The 13,082-nt window shown below is 39.8% G+C and overlaps 1 protein-coding gene across 3 annotated transcripts in view; it reads left to right on the top strand.

Annotated features, from left to right (window-relative positions):
• LOC126416269 (ATPase family protein 2 homolog) overlaps positions 1-9,364 on the top strand; it is a 78,042-nt gene extending 68,678 nt beyond the window's left edge. For all 3 annotated transcript variants that reach the window (XM_050083908.1, XM_050083907.1, XM_050083906.1), the window contains exons 10-11: positions 780-949; positions 9,056-9,364. In XM_050083908.1, the coding sequence (XP_049939865.1) occupies positions 780-938 (159 nt within the window). In that variant the 3' untranslated portion in view covers positions 939-949; positions 9,056-9,364. The remainder of the gene's footprint in view (positions 1-779; positions 950-9,055) is intronic.
• The last annotated feature ends 3,718 nt before the right edge of the window (positions 9,365-13,082 follow it).

The following is a 13,082-nucleotide window of genomic DNA, read 5'->3' as shown; positions in this document are numbered from 1 at the left end:
CATTTTTGCATTGGGAGGCAGAATTCACATCTGTTTTGCATTTGTAACAAAATGCAAATTTTTATGGTCCCTGAACATAGTTGTGGACCACCTGCATCCCTTCATGCTTGATGTCTTTCCTGGGAATAGCGTCCTCTTCCAGCAGGGTAACTGCCCATATCAAAAAGCTAGAATCATGCTACAGTGGTTTAAGGAGCATGTTAGTGGACTCACGTTGATGTCTTGGCCACCAAATTTGCCTGATCTGAACCTGAAACACAACTGAGCGGCATCTCTGCACCCACGAACCTCCAAGCCATAATTTGTGGGAACTGCGTGGTCTCGTGCAGGCATCTGGTGCCGCATACCTCTGGAAACCTACCAACAAGTTGTCAAATCCATGCCATGCAAAATCACTGCCGTATTGTGTGGACCACTATGCTGTTAAGCCGGTGTCCATAATAGCTAGTTCATCAGTGTATAGTTACCATTTTACAGGTTAGAATTTCTGTCACACACAGGTTTTTTTGTTTTTTTGCTTTGGATTAACACAAAACTTATTTTATCCATGCGTGTGTTTCATTTATTAAAAGAATAAGTTCAAAATACATGTCACCACTAGTCATATTGTAGTGCACTGGATTATGAGGCAAATTAGCCAATTTCCAATCCACTATTTTTTTTTCAAAGTGCATTTTGTTGTTATAAATAAGATACACAGGAAACAAATGATAGCCACAACAGTTAAATGCATGAACTACAAAACCTTTGAATAAATATCGTTAAAATTATTCTCACAGGTTCTTGCAGTGTGCCATGAGGCAGCACTTAAAGCTCTAGAAGATGATTTGGAAACAGATGTCGTTGCACATAAACATTTCCAGGCGGCTCTTCAGATAGTCACACCTAGAACTCCTCCGTCCCTCTTGAAGCTCTATGAAACATATCTACAAAGTTGATTGAATGAGAGGTAAGAAGTGAAGTCTAAATATGAAACTCAAATTAAAACAATTAAATTGTTTGACAGTTTGTAAGAAATGAGACAAGTTGCCATTTTGCACTAGTTTTTCTTTTAGTCTATAGTGCATTTACTTTATGACAGACAATTTCTAACCATTTGCAAAAGTTAAATGTTTCATATTTGATTGTATCTACATAACATTTTAAAGGTATATCTAAAAACAAAGATGTAGTGACTTACCAAATGAAAGTGCTGGCAGGTCGACAGACACACAAACAAACACAAACATACATCCAAAATTCAAGCTTTCGCAACAAACTGTTGCCTCATCAGGAAAGAGGGAAGGAGAGGGAAAGACGAAAGGATGTGGGTTTTAAGGGAGAGGGTAAGGAGTCATTCCAATCCCGGGAGCGGAAAGACTTACCTTAGGGGGAAAAAAGGACGGGTATACACTCGCGCACACACAGACATATCCATCCACACATATACAGACACAAGCAGACATATTTAAATATGTCTGCTTGTGTCTGTATATGTAGTGTACATATTTAAATATGTCTGCTTGTGTCTGTATATGTGTGGATGGATATGTGTGTGTATGCGAGTGTATACCCGTCCTTTTTTCCCCCTAAGGTAAGTCTTTCCACTCCTGGGATTGGAATGACTCCTTACCCTCTCCCTTAAAACCCTCATCCTTTCGTCTTTCTCTCTCCTTCCCTCTTTCCTGATGAGGCAACAGTTTGTTGCGAAAGCTTGAATTTTGTATGTATGTTTGTGTTTGTTTGTGTGTCTGTCGACCTGCCAGCACTTTCATTTGGTAAGTCACTACATCTTTGTTTTTAGATATATTTTTCCTACGTGGAATGTTTCCCTCTATTATAACCATAACATTTTAAAGGCCTAGATACTTTGCTCCAATTAGTCTTCTCATCTATTATCTGAGGGCACTTTAGGTATTCAGTGTAATTGTTTCTGTGAGTTTTTGTTTGTTGAGAGTATGCTACCACCTGATACCGAAAATAAAGAGTTTTGAAAAGGAGATTACAGTCTACTATTTGATTACTGTGCCATCTCCAGGAAGTACTGTTCAGAAGTTTCGTTTGTGTGCAGTACTCGTCTGTGTAGCTATTTCTGCAGGTATCAAATAACATTCTCCACTGAGGGCAACATTTTCTTGCTATTCTGTGCACTGATATTACACTGGGTCATGAACCATGAACCATGAACCATGAACCATGAACCTTGCCGTTGGTGGGGAGGCTTGCGTGCCTCAGCGATACAGATAGCCGTACCGTAGGTGCAACCACAACGGAGGGGTATCTGTTGAGAGGCCAGACAAACGTGTGGTTCCTGAAGAGGGGCAGCAGCCTTTTCAGTAGTTGCAAGGGCAACAGTCTGGATGATTGACTGATCTGGCCTTGTAACAATAACCAAAACGGCCTTGCTGTGCTGGTACTGCGAACGGCTGAAAGCAAGGGGAAACTACAGCCGTAATTTTTCCCGAGGGCATGCAGGAGAAAGAAAACTGGTGTTCTACGGATCGGAGCGTGGAATGTCAGATCCCTTAATCGGGCAGGTAGGTTAGAAAATTTAAAAAGGGAAATGGATAGGTTGAAGTTAGATATAGTGGGAATTAGTGAAGTTCGGTGGCAGGAGGAACAAGACTTCTGGTCAGGTGACTACAGGGTTATAAACACAAAATCAAATAGGGGGAATGCAGGAGTAGGTTTAATAATGAATAGGAAAATAGGAATGCGGGTAAGCTACTACAAACAGCATAGTGAACGCATTATTGTGGCCAAGATAGATACGAAGCCCACACCTACTACAGTAGTACAAGTGTATATGCCAACTAGCTCTGCAGATGACGAAGAAATTGAAGAAATATATGATGAAATAAAAGAAATTATTCAGATTGTGAAGGGAGACGAAAATTTAATAGTCATGGGTGACTGGAATTCGAGTGTAGGAAAAGGGAGAGAAGGAAACATAGTAGGTGAATATGGATTGGGGGACAGAAATGAAAGAGGAAGCCGCCTGGTAGAATTTTGCACAGAGCACAACATAATCATAACTAACACTTGGTTTAAGAATCATGAAAGAAGGTTGTATACATGGAAGAACCCTGGAGATACTAAAAGGTATCAGATAGATTATATAATGGTAAGACAGAGATTTAGGAACCAGGTTTTAAATTGTAAGACATTTCCAGGGGCAGATGTAGACTCTGACCACAATCTATTGGTTATGACCTGTAGATTAAAACTGAAGAAACTGCAAAAAGGTGGGAATTTAAGGAGATGGGACCTGGATAAACTAAAAGAACCAGAGGTTGTACAGAGATTCAGGGAGAGCATAAGGGAGCAATTGACAGGAATGGGGGAAAGAAATACAGTAGAAGAAGAATGGGTAGCTTTGAGGGATGAAGTAGTGAAGGCAGCAGAGGATCAAGTAGGTAAAAAGACGAGGGCTAGTAGAAATCCTTGGGTAACAGAAGAAATATTGAATTTAATTGATGAAAGGAGAAAATATAAAAATGCAGTAAGTGAAACAGGCAAAAAGGAATACAAACGTCTCAAAAATGAGATCGACAGGAAGTGCAAAATGGCTAAGCAGGGATGGCTAGAGGACAAATGTAAGGATGTAGAGGCTTATCTCACTAGGGGTAAGATAGATACCGCCTACAGGACAATTAAAGAGACCTTTGGAGATAAGAGAACAACTTGTATGAATATCAAGAGCTCAGATGGAAACCCAGTGCTAAGCAAAGAAGGGAAAGCAGAAAGGTGGAAGGAGTATATAGAGGGTCTATACAAGGGCGATGTACTTGAGGACAATATTATGGAAATGGAAGAGGATGTAGATGAAGATGAAATGGGAGATACGATACTGCGTGAAGAGTTTGACAGAGCACTGAAAGACCTGAGTCGAAACAAGGCCCCCGGAGTAGACAATATTCCATTGGAACTACTGACGGCCGTGGGAGAGCCAGTCCTGACAAAACTCTACCATCTGGTGAGCAAGATGTATGAAACAGGCGAAATACCCTCAGACTTCAAGAAGAATATAATAATTCCAATCCCAAAGAAAGCAGGTGTTGACAGATGTGAAAATTACCGAACTATCAGCTTAATAAGTCACAGCTGCAAAATACTAACACGAATTCTTTACAGACGAATGGAAAAACTAGTAGAAGCCAACCTCGGGGAAGATCAGTTTGGATTCCGTAGAAACACTGGAACACGTGAGGCAATACTGACCTTACGACTTATCTTAGAAGAAAGATTAAGGAAAGGCAAACCTACGTTTCTAGCATTTGTAGACTTAGAGAAAGCTTTTGACAATGTTGACTGGAATACTCTCTTTCAAATTCTAAAGGTGGCAGGGGTAAAATACAGGGAACGAAAGGCTATTTACAATTTGTACAGAAACCAGATGGCAGTTATAAGAGTCGAGGGACATGAAAGGGAAGCAGTGGTTGGGAAGGGAGTAAGACAGGGTTGTAGCCTCTCCCCGATGTTGTTCAATCTGTATATTGAGCAAGCAGTAAAGGAAACAAAAGAAAAATTCGGAGTAGGTATTAAAATTCATGGAGAAGAAATAAAAACTTTGAGGTTCGCCGATGACATTGTAATCCTGTCAGAGACAGCAAAGGACTTGGAAGAGCAGTTGAATGGAATGGACAGTGTCTTGAAAGGAGGATATAAGATGAACATCAACAAAAGCAAAACAAGGATAATGGAATGTAGTCTAATTAAGTCGGGTGATGCTGAGGGAATTAGATTAGGAAATGAGGCACTTAAAGTAGTAAAGGAGTTTTGCTATTTGGGGAGCAAAATAACTGATGATGGTCGAAGTAGAGAGGATATAAAATGTAGACTGGCAATGGCAAGGAAAGCGTTTCTGAAGAAGAGAAATTTGTTAACATCCAGTATTGATTTAAGTGTCAGGAAGTCATTTCTGAAAGTATTCGTATGGAGTGTAGCCATGTATGGAAGTGAAACATGGACGATAAATAGTTTAGACAAGAAGAGAATAGAAGCTTTCGAAATGTGGTGCTACAGAAGAATGCTGAAGATTAGATGGGTAGATCATGTAACTAATGAGGAGGTATTGAATAGGATTGGGGAGAAGAGAAGTTTGTGGCACAACTTGACCAGAAGAAGGGATCGGTTGGTAGGGCATGTTCTGAGGCATCAAGGGATCACCAATTTAGTATTGGAGGGCAGCGTGGAGGGTAAAAATCGTAGAGGGAGACCACGAGATGAATACACTAAGCAGATTCAGAAGGATGTAGGTTGCAGTAGGTACTGGGAGATGAAAAAGCTTGCACAGGATAGAGTAGCATGGAGAGCTGCATCAAACCAGTCTCGGGACTGAGGACCACAACAACAACATTTTTACTTAGGCATACACTACTGACTGGGTCTCTCTTTTATATTGGCTGCCATTGCCATTGCCACTCAACACTCACGATTCTTGTCCCTATGACATTAGTAACCTAAACTTCCGAATAATAGATCTTCAGTAGAGAGAAGGAATTTTTCTTTATAAGAGTTACTTACCATCAGGCCAAGAATGTGAATAATGAAAGGAGGTAATTATAACACCATTTCTGGAATTTCAAAAGGCTCTTAAAAGTGTAAGTAGGTGCAGATCTCATATGTTCATGATTAAGAGATTCTTTGTACAGAAGAGTGGCAGAAATGGATTTAGAGACTCAGAAATCGTAAAAACTTTCACTCTGCAGCAGAGTATATACTGATATGAAACTCCTCAAAAAATTAAAACCTTGTACTGTACTGTAATTCAACCTTTATGTAATGGGCAATCAAAATATTTCCATTCAAAGGCTGTAGAGTTCAGAATCTATTTGCCAATCAGGCAAAATCACCATGAGCATTGAGCCAATCATTTCACCGACACACTAGATTGAAAATGCCCTTTTGGTGAAACACCGTGTCCTGCAGTGTTAAGAAGTCCGTAAATACCTGCTGCACAGCCTCATCCAACAAGAATTGTCGTCTCTTCACAGCCTTGTTTAAGGGACCGAAGGCACCGTAAGTGCACGGGGAGAGATCAGGACTGCAGGGTGGGTGCTTGACTGTTTCGACACAAGTCAGAAAGGCACAAATACCACACTAATCCCTTGCCTATGTGTTGGTTCTTATACACCAGCATCAGAGTCATGCCATATCGCATAATGCTGCAGCAGTGCCCTCAAACAGAAACTTTTTGATTGCCCTTATATTCACCTTCTGCATCTAATGTCATCTACACTCCATATGGCAAGCGAAGAGCTCAGACAGCTGGTAGCACAGTTGCCAGTATTTGATGTGGTAGTGCAGTGGGCAAGTGATTGGTGGGGCAGGGAGTGGGGTGATTGACTGTCCCCTCCTGCCATTCAGCCCCATGGCAGCCATAACTTCAGAGCCTAACAATGCCACAGAATTCATTACAGCTTTCTTGTTGGCAGCATTCTACTGAATGATGTGTTTCTTTATCACAAGTTTTTTCTTATCCACTAGCAGTGTTTGCCTCTTTACACAAACACTCACAAATATATATTCAACAATACAGGTACAGAAAAATGTACAAATGTTACATGTAAAATATCGAATAAAGATGTTATCTTAATTTTAAATGTGGAAGAACAGAAACCACAAGAGCATTGTCATCAGACTGATCATCTATTGTCACAAACACACAGACTACAATACTTTTTCTGCTGCTGTCGTCATCGTATGATAAAGAAATTACCAAATTTTGTATGAATTCTTCTGTTACGCCTTTTGTGTTAAAGCTTGAAATCTCTTTCCACACGTGATTTGTGAAATTATCTTAATTTTCTGACATTATTTGTATGACAGCCTCATTTAGCAGCCTCTCTGTCTCTGCAACATAAAGGTTTTATTTCGCTCCATGACATCTGCTTTTAATTGGGCCAAGTCAAGTTCAATGGCGTTGGTACAGTGGAAGAGATATAACTTTATGGCTGTTGTTCTCTGCTAACGTATCAGTTACACCTGCATCTTCTGTGGCTTGTATCATTTCATCACTTCCAGAAGTTCCACTTTTCACATATTGTGTTCAAAGCATGTTTTATTGTCTTTCAACCATCTAACTATTTTATCTCTCCTTGCAGCAGCCATTGGTACCTTTAATTAATTGTACAAATGGTATGGAGTTCATTACAAAAACACTAACAGAAATGACATTTGGTAGCAAGCGAGTAACGAACCAGTCTTTGAATATATCTGTGTTCATTTCCTCTTGGTAATCGACGTGTTTTTGCCTTTCTTTCTCTTTTTTTTATTTATATTTTTTTTATTGAAACATTACCATAGCACCAGGAACAAAACAGTTTGTGGAGTCAGCATGAACAAGAATTAGTCACCCCTCCATAACAGCTGACTCACTCATAGTCTCTTGGCACGTCATCTGTCCACATGATGTATCGTGCATGACGTGCATTGACCCCTGTTTCAACAACCCATCTTACATTCTCCGGATTCACTGCTAGCAACTCACACAGGAAATAACATCTCCTTGCTACAGTGTCTCTGCATTCCATTAGTACCTTTCGTCCTGAGAACCACTGGAGGGCAAGTTTTTTTTTTTTTTTTTTTACAATGGAGGAACTTGTCATTCTGCGTGTAAACAAACTGCTATCCAACAGTGACACCATCAACATTTTAAGTGTCGGGTACTCCTTTCACTTCTAGTATGCATATCTATGTTGCTGATATCACTTTCGTCAAAGTTGTCTTTTCAGTCACATGACACTATCTCTTTCTTAACTTTCCAGGTGTCACAATAATCGGACTTCAATCTGAGTTGGCAACCTCTTTTTGGTTTGTGACCCTCTTATTAACTGGCGCTGTAGAGATGTTCAATGCCTTTACCACCCTGACAATCATTTTAGGCACTGGTATCAAAGACCCACCATTGTCCCTGCCCCTTTCAAACTAAACACATAATCTGTATATAAATTTGCACACTAAAGACTACAGCATAGCTCCATTTTCAAAAGTCCTCTTCTCTGCAGTACAGGAAGCCATTTTCTACTCTCACGGCAAGAAACTCACAAAATTAGTGGAATATCTGCGCATGAGCGCGTGCGCGCACACACACACACACACACACACACACACACACACACACACACACACAAACCTGAATTAAGCATGCAGCGCCACTGACTGAAACCGGGGGTCACCTATCACTATGGCGTTGCAATAGTACCATAAACAAAATCTCTCGGTCTGGTTGTCCGTCATGGATGTGCAAAGCACATGTGCCAATGCCACTTCAACTGTCAGAACTCTTCTCTCACTGTGCGGAGTACAAACTTTCTCAACTTACTTAAAGCTTTGTACTGCCGGTATTGTGTTACTAGGAAATAACATGTGATTCCTCTTACCCTTTGTTTTGAGTGCCTTACTCTGCTCCCACTGCCCCCGTGGGGGGGTGGGCGGGGTGCAGCAGTGTTTTGATCGATTTTTGTGTGTTTCTGTTGGCAGTTTTGTGAACGTTTGCTCCCGTAGGTAAGCACTATTCAGTCTTTCTGTCTCCCTAGGATTTTAACAGTTTTCTGTATTGAATTTTCATTTTTATTAATTAAATTTTATATACCAAGATATATTCATTTATCTTATATTTTCTAAGTGTTTTACTTTATTGTAGGAACCACATAGTGTGTGATTTAATTTGTTCTATACCCAATAATAGCATTTAAATTTTGTTGTGTGGATGAAAAAGTGGGTTAGTGATTGTATAAAACATTGTCGGTTTACTTGTGTTATATCTGGGTAAATTCTCAAGCTTTTGATGAAATCCTCCAGTGTCTTCATCACTTGTTCCTGATGAAGACTATAGATGATTTCACTGAAGTCCTGAGATTTTACGTAGATATGAAGTGACAAGTGAAACAAGAATGTTTTGCACAAGGATTTTGTCACATGAAACTGGATTGATGATTGTTAGTACACATGCTCGAGTGGGAGAGGGTCTGTCTTCATACTTACCATTATCAATTTCATTTTGGCACATCTGTACTTGTCTTTTACCAAGAAACTTTTAAAGAGCAGATTTCTTTAATATTTTGTTTTCAAGGTTTGGAGAAACTACTGCATACAGTGAGAGACTTGGTAAATGATGCAAGATATGTGAAGGAAGATAAACATTGAATCAAACAGAGGATTAAGAAACAACAATTTTGAGTGAAAGATATTGTTTGTTATATTTTGTGCATTGCAGTTAGTGGGTTATATTTCTTCTCAAGATTCTAATCATTTAAATTTGTTTAGGAGTTTGAAGAAGCATCAAAGTCAGCATAACACAACTATTAAATTTTTGAAGAAAAAAAGAAAATGTTGATTGTGCATAAGATTGTAAAATAAAAATTAAGATATTTTAATGTTATTACTGCTTGTTAAATGATTAATTGTCTGTTCTGCGGTTGGAGCTAAATGAAGATATGTTGCGTCTTTCTTATAAAAAAATTGCAGTGTTGTTATTACTGCTATACTGCTTCAGTTTGAATTTGTATAGTTTCCTGATAGCTGACAAAGCTCTCATGCCTGTTGAGGGTACCAAGATTACTCTCTGTATTATTGCTGGAGTTCTCTCTCCGAAGCAACATGGCACTGTGGTAAGGCACTTGACTTCCCTTCAGCAAAATTGCTGTTCAAATCCCTATCAAATCATTGAAATATAGGTTTTAACTCTTAAGGCAGATGTTGAAATGGTTAGTTTCAAAAGAACATGGCCAGTTTCCTTCTTCATCCTGAGCTTGTGCTTCATCTCTGAGGCTCTCATCATGAACAGTAACCTTCCTTCCTTCGTGGAGTTGTCTAGAGAGTGCGTATCAAGTTCAAATAATATGCGTGTTAAAGTTTAGCACAGAACATGTACAAAGTGACACTGGCATGACTCTGGTTACCTGCTCCAGCAGTCAATTTAAAGTGCTTTGTACGCACTGAAGACATAGTTTCAAGTTTTTCATTTACTTGTTTGGTGCCGTTTAAGCCTGTTAGTACCACCTGTGACTGTATTTCGGAGGTAGATGTAAAGACATTTTAACATTTGTCATTGTAATTTGTTGTACACTAATAAAATATCTGTTGACACCATTTTCTGCAATCTACATGTTTTGTTGTTCGTATAGTACTAATTAAATCAACCATTGTTTTTTGATTTTCAAATTAACATAATTATGTGTCTCATTTGTAATATACCTACACCTTCCTTCCACAGAATTTATTTAATTTAAATGTGTTAACACTAGTCAAATTTAAAACTAAAAAATCTTTATACTTTTTTGTTCAGTTATCTGAAGTTTCTTCCGCATTTCTGTCTGTTTTGTAATTCTTTTACTTATTACTGCCCTGTCTGCTGTAGTCTTTCAGAATTGAATGTTTTCATTATTTTTAACTTTACGTAATAGGCAATATGTCCACCTTTGGCTTGGATAATGGTGGCGATGTGTTATGGCATGGAAGCAATGAAGCCTTGGTGGATGGAGTTGACACCACATCTGCACATGCAAGGCACCTATTTCCTGTACATTCTGGGGAGGGGGTGATGAACTTTGACACCACATTCAATCACATCCCAGACATGTTCAGTAAGGTTCTGGTCTGGTGAGTTGGGGGCCAGCACATCAGTTGGAGATTGCCCACTGTGTTCCTCGAACCACTCCATCACACTCCTGGCCTTGTGACATGGCACATTATCTTGTTGAAAAATGCCACTGCCGTTGGCAAACATGATTGTCATGAAGGGGTGTATGTGGTCTGAAGCTAGTGTAAAATACTCCTTGGCCATCATGGTGCCTTGCTTTTCTTGATGGAATGCCCATTTTTTAACCATTTACGTTCCCACTTGGGTCTGTCGTCTGAGTCATCGGCCATTTAGCAAACAACACGTGGGCTGTCGACCACATTTTACTTTTTATCCATCGTAGCAATATGGCAAAGGCCATTTAAATTTTAGTTCTGGACCTCTGTTGCAATATGGCGTATTTTATACACCTTTCTTCGCGCCCCTGTTTTTAGCTGTCTTCTCTTCCGTCAATTGGGAATGACCTGTAGTCGTTTTTAACTCCTCTCTTTGTTTTCATGTTTCACAGTTTTGACGTGGGCTCGTAACCTTAGTTGTTCTTGCACCCTAAAACAAAACAAATGGTGCCTTACACGAACTCCACTGAACCCATGGATGCCCATGTGGGTATTCCCCATAGCGTAATGGAGCCGCTGTCAATTTATCTCTGTCCCGCAGTACACACAATATTTACTTTTTGTCACAGACCAAGAATGAGAATGATCTTATTGTCTCTTCTGTCAATGACAAACGAATCAGTAAAACACACACATCTCTTTCTCTCCTGTTATCATTCTCTTGAAGATGTTTGCCACCACTAGAGTCAAATTTCTGGTTACACATTCTTTCCTTAAATGAATCGAGTCTTTAACTAAGACTGATTCAGTCCTCTATTCTAGTAATCCACCACTTTTGTCCAAATGTGAGAAATTAGACTGATATTCATTGCTTGCTGAATTTTTAGGATTGCAGTGAGGCAATCATTTGGCAGTCTCCTGTTTTATGCATGTTATGGGAAGTTCTCTTAGCTCATCTTCTTTCATTTAGCCAGCCCATTGGTATGCCGTTCTCCTGAATGTTGTTCATTCAGTTCATGCCATCTGTGGGTAATACTATGTTGCCACTAAGTATCCCAGGCTCATGTTCATCGTAATGTATAACTTCCTTCACTTTTGTTTTATTATCTTGTGGCTTGTTCTTTCCACAAAACTAGATAATCCACAAAAAAATCTTTCATTCTTCTGCGAAGTTTGTGCTGTTTTATAATTTCCTGGTAGTTTAAAACAGAGTGCTGGACCAGAACACGAAATTGGAACCTTGTGATTCATACACAGTATTCTTATGGACTAAGTCGTACATCTGTGTCTTCACTCTGCCAAGCCATCTCCAGTGGGAGGGTACTTTCTGTACCTCTGTCACTTCCACCTTTTCCTTTTCCATTCACAAATATTTCATGGGAAAAATGATCGTAGTTAAGCTTCTGTGTGAGCTGGAATCTCTCTGATTATATGTTCATGAACTTTTCTCGAGATATGCACAGCAGGAAGCAATATATTGCTTGGCTCTTCAAGGGATGTATGTGCTCGAAATTTTAACAGTAAACTACACACTAATGCAGAATGAAACATGCTGCAATTCTTCGACTCTTCTCTATTTCCTTTATTAGTGCTACATGGTAAGGATCCCAGACTGTCTAGCATTATTTGTCGAATGAAGGTTTCATAAAGTATCTCCTGTGTGGGTGGACTAAATGTCCTGAGGCCTCTTCCAATGAATCTGCCTTACTTGCTGCTGTGTCATCTGAAAAAGACACGGCCAGGCCAAAAGCACCACAGGCACAAAGATGTGAGCTGGTGCCAGTGCCATGGAGACTGTCCACTTGCGTGAGTTCCACCAGTGCCATGGGTGGTGCTGAGAATGCAGATATTGACTTCGCCTCAGCCAATAGCTGGCTGAGTACAGTCTGCCAGTGACTGGACTACAACGGATAAATCCTACTAGGAAGATAGAAGAGCAGCTCTTGCCCACTTGGTTAGAGATCATCATCCAGGGCTGACTTCGACAGCAAACGTCATTAAGTGAACTCTTCAAAGTGAACAGACAGTTGTTGTGAATTGGATTGCTAGGTACTGTGAACCTTATGTATGATTATTTGCAGTTAGACATTGAGGGCCTTCTTTGTGTTACATTACATGCAGTGTTGAAGACTTCATTACTCAACAACTCACAAAGGTAAGTAAACCTTTTTAACTCATTTGTGTGTCTTTGTTACTAATTTGTTGGGAGTGTTGCAGAACATTCGTTCTCCTGTCCTATTACTTGACCTTGGTGGGATGTAGCTGTGTAACAGTGGCAGGGCAAAATTGTCATAGTGGTGTACTGCACCAGAAACTGTTTCACCAACTCACAAACTCAGCCTACTGTAACAACAGTGGAAACTCAGCCTCCACTGCAATACTGGTGAGACCTTTGGAGAACTGGTGATGAGGGTTTACAAAACTGGTGACGAGGGCTAAAGCTTGTGATTAGTTTTATGTGG

This window comes from Schistocerca serialis, chromosome 8 (genome assembly GCF_023864345.2).
Source record: "Schistocerca serialis cubense isolate TAMUIC-IGC-003099 chromosome 8, iqSchSeri2.2, whole genome shotgun sequence".
NCBI lineage: Eukaryota > Metazoa > Arthropoda > Insecta > Orthoptera > Acrididae > Schistocerca > Schistocerca serialis.
This window is presented reverse-complemented; position numbering and strand designations above follow the sequence as displayed.